The sequence below is a fragment of the Dioscorea cayenensis genome, chromosome 4 (genome assembly GCF_009730915.1).
Source record: "Dioscorea cayenensis subsp. rotundata cultivar TDr96_F1 chromosome 4, TDr96_F1_v2_PseudoChromosome.rev07_lg8_w22 25.fasta, whole genome shotgun sequence".
Taxonomy (NCBI): Eukaryota; Viridiplantae; Streptophyta; class Magnoliopsida; order Dioscoreales; family Dioscoreaceae; genus Dioscorea; species Dioscorea cayenensis.
This window is the reverse complement of record NC_052474.1, coordinates 21691531-21697766: the sequence shown is the minus strand read 5'-3', so window position 1 is coordinate 21697766 and position 6236 is coordinate 21691531. Positions and strand designations below refer to the sequence as shown.

At 33.7% G+C, this 6236-nt stretch overlaps 1 protein-coding gene across 1 annotated transcript; it reads left to right on the top strand.

Moving 5' to 3' along the window:
- Positions 1-833: 833 nt before the first annotated feature.
- On the top strand, positions 834-5919 carry LOC120259222. Its single transcript, XM_039266792.1, has 10 exons — positions 834-869; positions 966-1267; positions 2208-2815; positions 2901-3094; positions 3295-3375; positions 3482-3568; positions 3681-3813; positions 3909-3980; positions 4207-4281; positions 5483-5919. The coding sequence occupies exons 2-10, from the start codon at positions 1026-1028 to the stop codon at positions 5611-5613; spliced, it is 1623 nt and encodes a 540-aa protein (XP_039122726.1). The 5' UTR covers positions 834-869; positions 966-1025; the 3' UTR covers positions 5614-5919.
- The last annotated feature ends 317 nt before the right edge of the window (positions 5920-6236 follow it).

The window sequence follows — 6236 nt, the reverse complement described above, 5'->3', positions numbered from 1 at the left end:
GATAATAAATATTTGTGTATACAAATTAAATCTAACATTTTTTTTTATTTTAATTATTATTGATCAAGTCCAGATGTGGTTTTCATATAACTACTCGAATTTTGTGAAGAAATTAATAATAGTACATCATTAAAAGCACATGATATTTGTTTGACTCATTGTGTAATGCATTTTAACTCTAAAAGTAAATTCAAACATCCTAATGATAACTTTACCAAACGATACTAAAATATTTTTAGTGCAATAAATTTATAGTATATTTATTTATATCAGTATAGAAAAAATTTTCTTTTGAAATATTTAAATAAAGAAAATAGAGCATATTAGCTCTCTGTTGTGCAAACTTCAAATATATATATATATATATCAATGCATAATAATATGTTAAAAATCATATAATTAAATTTAGAGAGTGAGAGAGAGAGAGAGACCTTGGATTTTAATCAATGAGATCTCCACAAAGCCAAGACCATATAAAGCAAGAGGTTCGCATTCAGGAGACCAAGAAAATCACAAACAATAAAATAGAGAATTTTGAATACCATCCATGACTTTCTACACATTTTTTTTATTTTATAAACCTTTAAATAAATAAATAAATAAATAATATATAAAGTTAATAATACTACACCTCTCTGACTCTACCCCATATAAAACAAAGCCGGCACTCCTTAAATTTTTTTAATTTTTCTTCATTTTAAATACATTGAATCATCTCAAAATAACTCCCAAATTTTGCCGGCCTTTTGACTTTCTTCATTCCAACTACTACTTCTACTTATACTTCTATTCCCCTTCTCTTTGCAAACAACCCATTCATTTATTCATTCATTCATTCATTCATTCATTATGGCCATGAGATCTCACTAGTACTAAACTTATATATATATATATATATTTTTAATTTTGTAAATATTTATTTAATTCATTAATTGACATGATACTTTTTTTTTCTCTGTGTATAGGAGAAGCCATGGAAAGAAGAGGATAGACAAAATGAGCATCTACATAATCTTAGTGATTTGATGAATGGGCAATTTTTGGGTGAAAATGCGAAGAAGATCGACGATCACATTCGAAAACCGAGTATGAGTACAAGTAGTCAGACACATGAGTGGCTTGTTGAAGCTAGAAAAATGGTCGAAAATTCACCTGCCAGGACTGGTTCATCTCCTAAATTAGTTTCGGCCTCGCCAAAGTTCGTTGTTAAGGACAATTCTTCGGCTTTGAATGATCGTCGTGATCCTTTCTCTCGGTCTGCAAGAAGGTATATCATGTATGTGCATCTTAAATTGATAGAATGAGAGACTCAGACTATATATATATATATATATATACATTAAAATTTTTAATATAGTCATGTTTTAATATAATGTTAAATATATTGTTCTATGTGGGAATTAATAGTGTGAGATTACAATGTCAATGTAGGATTACATTTGCTCATTGAGAAGAAGCAGAGCCCAACAAAATCTAATTATTATTATTATTTTTTTTTTTTTTTTTTTTTTTTTGCTTTAAAAAATTATGCATTTTTATGTTCCTAGTAATGTAGTAATGTAAAGCTTTTATCCAATTTCTCATCTAATTAGAATAATATTTAGAACAACAAAACATATGCATAATTTTTTTTTATCATACTGAAAATTTTGAATTCCAAATTTATATATATATATATATGTATGTATGTATGTATTATAGATTTCACTTTCAATAAAAGTGGCATTTTATTTTTTGGATAGAAAGAGATGGAGGCAAGCCTTCTAAAAATAGATTAGAACTGTTAACATTTGTCATTAGATTATTAAGTTTCTTTAATTTGAGTTTTTAGTCAATTATCCAGCTAAAACATTCATTAATTATTCTGAGTTTAAATATTAAAGAGCAATTTGCATATACAACCTTTTGAGATTATATATCTGCATAATATTTATATATATATATATATATATTTCTATGGTCAAAACTTGCTCTTTTTTTTTGTAAAAAATGAAAATTATTAAGATTTTTATTTTAGTGTAAAATGAAAATAAAATTTTTAATTTTTTAATTAGTTTTGCAGGTTATATAAGCTTTTTGTATTTACAATTCTTTCTTTGTAGTTAATTCGAATTTCGAATATAAATATATATATATGAAATTATGAAGGTTTGCAGGGTTATTAATGCAAAAATAACATTTAAAAAAAAAAATGAATGCTTGCTCAGGCATCGATCATCACCGAGCATCAGCGCCGAGATCCTCTTCAGGTCGGCAAGGCACAACGCCGACGGAGAAAGCTCCGGCGATGGCTCCGGTGATGGATCCGATGACCGCCGATGGCAGTGCGGCGATCCCACCCCTGAACCCGATGACTATCTCGCCTCTTCCCTCCCTCCGAGGCATCCCTCTCACCGCAAGTCCCGCTTCAACGATGATTCTCAGCCGCCAATCCCTTCTCGGAGGAACTTCCGAAGCTCCTCTCCCGGCGCCGCCGCCGCTGAGCCAGCCTCCCGGAACGATCTCGTGTTGTCGCCGCCTCGGAATTTGGTGGAGACTGCACATCGGCGGTCAATTTCCTCGTCGACGTGCTCTCTTGAAAGGCTCTCCATGGCGGGGAATGAGAAGGAGCTTGAATCGTCCAAGCCTAGAGGCCGGCGGTCTGTCTCCGTCAATGCCGTTCCTGGAGGTGGCCGGAATCTCGATATGGTCGTGGACGAGGACGTGATGCTGATTAACTCTTTCCTTAGAAAGAAAAGGTCTTTGGCTGCGAGGATTGTTAACCGGAGGTTGACTGCCAATGCCAAGATCGTGCTCTCGGATTCCTCCGAAGCCAGTTGATACCTAATTCTGAGCTCATTTCAATCCTTTGTTGATGTTGATGTTGATGTTGATGTTCTTCTCTTTGGTTTCACTTGTAGGCACGACGAGCTCGATGGTGGCCACCATTTGCTATGCTTGGCTGATGGAGAACAGGGAGAAGAGGGAGGGAAGTGGAGAGGTTGTGGTGCCCATGATGAACATGAAGAGGGGGAGAATGCATAGGCACAAACAAGCTGCCTGGCTCTTTCATTATCTAGGAATTGATGGATCTGCATTGCTTTTCTCTGATGATGTGAGTATTATTACTTGATAATTAGACCTTCAGCATTCTGCATTCCCATGTTGTCTGTTAAACATTGATCCTCTCTTTTTTGAAGCATCATTTGAAAGGGATGCTGTTGGGTTTTCATTGCTTTTTAATGCATCACATGTTTATCTGTTCAAAGGAATGATTTTGTTGTTTGAACATGTGTTCTTTATGTTTGAAATCAGATAGAATTGGAGAATCTAATAAAGGCAAGACAAGTCACTGTGTTGGTCACTGGGAAGGATGTTCTGTGCACAAATAGTGAGGTAATTCTGTCTGTGGTTATCCATATTCCACCAATTGGTTTATTCAAGCTTTGCAAGCATGGGCTTGTTATCAGTCTTATAGATACATCATTTTCTCTGTAAGTAGGTGGGCTCACTATGTACAGTTCTCACAGATCATTACTGTGAAGATGCATATGACCTACTTAAGACTCCTAACCTGAAAAAACTATTGGTATACTTTTTTTTTCCTGAATTCTTATTTCTGTTTGTGCATTCATAAATAACGTCATGTTTTATCACTAATATGTTTTTCATGTGCTTTCTCATGGTATACCTTTTCACAGCTTGCAGGAATTTTGTTGGATACAAATAATTTGGATAAACTTTCGAAGTTTCATACACAGAGAGATGCAGAGGCTGTACAGTTGCTCGTGGCTGGCTCTGCTCCCAGTTTCAGACATGAATTCTTTGAGCATTGTATACCTCTTCTCTCAGGCTGTTATTGTCTCATTGTGCTAAAACGTTTCATGTATGATTAGTTTGTGACTTTGCATCACTTTTCTCTATAACAGTAATGCAAGATGACAGAGATAAATTGTTTCTTGAATCTCTGCGGCGCAATTATGGGAATCCTTCTACCGAGTGTAAGCTATTTTACTAGATGCATTTTTGGGCTTACATATTTGTTGGTTTTATGTATTTCTAAAAGCCATTATTTCATGAACTAAAGTTATTCATTTTTGCTGGTTTTACTGTCATTACATATGAAATATAGTTTCAAAGGGCAATTTTTTGCTTTCCTATATTCATAAGTCCCTAAACCCTATGCTCAAATATTTCTAATGGCTAAAATTACTCACATTGATTCAGACAATGATGAAAATGGAGCACCAAAGGAACATAATATTCCAGTAAGGAAGTCGATTTCAGGTTCTCTCCAAGAAGGTAACTTGCCAGATTTCAGTATGATTCTCTTCATTAACTGTAGCCTGCTTTTACTTCGAATTAATTTTTGAATTTTACTTTGCATCAATGGTTTGGCTATAAATTTACCTGTGTTATTCAGACGCAACTAATTGACCTGATTGCCATTTGATTTATTAATGCTAACAATGAACCAGTCAGTGATCATAACCAAGAAGCTGAAGCAGGCTCCAAGGATTATGATGACTTAAATTGAAGGAATAATTCTTTGCAGCATTGAGGACAAAGAAATTTAAGCATATATTGCATAGCAATGAACTTCACCCCATTTCAAATGTCGCAAATTAGAGACAGAAGACCAGATTGATACTCGTACATCTAAAATATCTTGTCTATGCACATGCCATTCCTAATGTAGGTAGTTTAAGGATCTGTTTGTTTTCAAACAGTAGTTACCTGCTAGTATAGTTTGACCCAAACGAATAATTCTTGCTAAAATTAACATTTTGCTTATTTAGCTGTAAGTACTAATTAATCTTTAGTTTTTACGGTTTTCTGTGTCCATGAGCACTGTAAAGACTACATAATTGTGAGATTTCTACAGTTTTATAGATCCAAACTCCTGATGATGGCATTGATAGACTTTTACAATTGGTTATTCCAGTAATTTAATATATCAGATTAAATTTTATTTATTCATGCATGGCATTCCAAGGCCAAATGAATGTGTTCTCCAAGACAGTTAAATTTTTTTTTTCCTTAATGGTGTATGACTTGAGGCCATGACTGATTTGAGCTAGGTTTCACCCTCAAAAGGCTCCTGTTGATATGTCAAAGATATTTTCCACTAGAAATAGCTTGTGTATAATGATGGTTATTTCATTGAGCATCGACGTGAAGTGTCTACATTTATATTTACATCTACAACATACTTTTATCTTATTATAGTTCTTAGAAACTCCCTTTATTTTAAGCGATTGTACAATAAGCGTTCAAATTACGTTCTCTTATCAAATTATTTAGTCAACACTCTATTTATGAACATTCAGAATCAGCCACTTATTACCTTATTGTATTAATCAAAACAAATCCTACCATACACATACACAGTAATTGTTGATGTAGTAACTAATATCTCTTGTACAAAGCACAACAAATAAGCGAATTCATGAACTTCATTAAGTTTTGACTAATTTAATTGATATTCGGGCTTGCCTTGCAGTTAAACAAAATCAGACACAAGTTCTAACACCAGTTCCAGCTCCATCGGTGGTTCCCGGAACACCTGAACCAGCTCTACGAAGGAAGAACAAGTTATCCATCGGAAAATGGTTTGGTTTTAGTTCAAAATGATAGAACCAGCTTCATTCCAACTGATATTAGAAGTCTAAAAACCATATCTTATGTCCCTACATGTTTGTGAAGTGAGCAAATTGATGCATGCTTAGTTCCGGCACAAAGTTGTTCATGAAGATTGTTTTCAATGTTAATATCACAGAATCACAGTATATGAAAATTGAGTAGTAGTAAAACAAAATATAAGTCAAACTTAGCATATCGAGTGCTGAGAGTTCGAATTACAGGTGAGGGTATATTTTTGGGAGTGTGTGTAATAATTGTGTGGGGTGATTTCAGTGCTCACATGTGCATGGGTTTTATCTTCATTTACTCTACCGAGAGGTTTTATATCGAGTGGATATGATTTTCTATTTAAAGTTTTAAACGTTGTCGTAGCCGTAGCAATGAGTATCTGTTTTTCAAATTTTAAAAATAGACATTATGATTAGAAATCAAAGAATAATTATGAGGTTGCTTCAAAAATTTCAAACAATGGTGATTGCAAATAATATTTTCACCGGTTTTTTTATAAAAAAAATTACCATACATAGAAGAGATTATAAAGTAATAAACCTGGCAAAGTTGGCTTTACTGAAACATCTGAACCAAAATGTATAACAAACAGTAAAAACAAGAAT

What these genes read in the sequence shown, in the direction of transcription:
- LOC120259222 (XM_039266792.1), top strand. Translation starts at nt 1,026, where the DNA reads ATGAATGGGCAATTTTTGGGTGAAAATGCGAAGAAGATCGACGATCAC. An exon ending in TTCTCTCGGTCTGCAAGAAG is followed by an intron (nt 1,268 to 2,207) that starts GTATATCATGTA and finishes ATGCTTGCTCAG; the next exon opens with GCATCGATCATCACCGAGCA. An exon ending in CTAACCTGAAAAAACTATTG is followed by an intron (nt 3,569 to 3,680) that starts GTATACTTTTTT and finishes ACCTTTTCACAG; the next exon opens with CTTGCAGGAATTTTGTTGGA.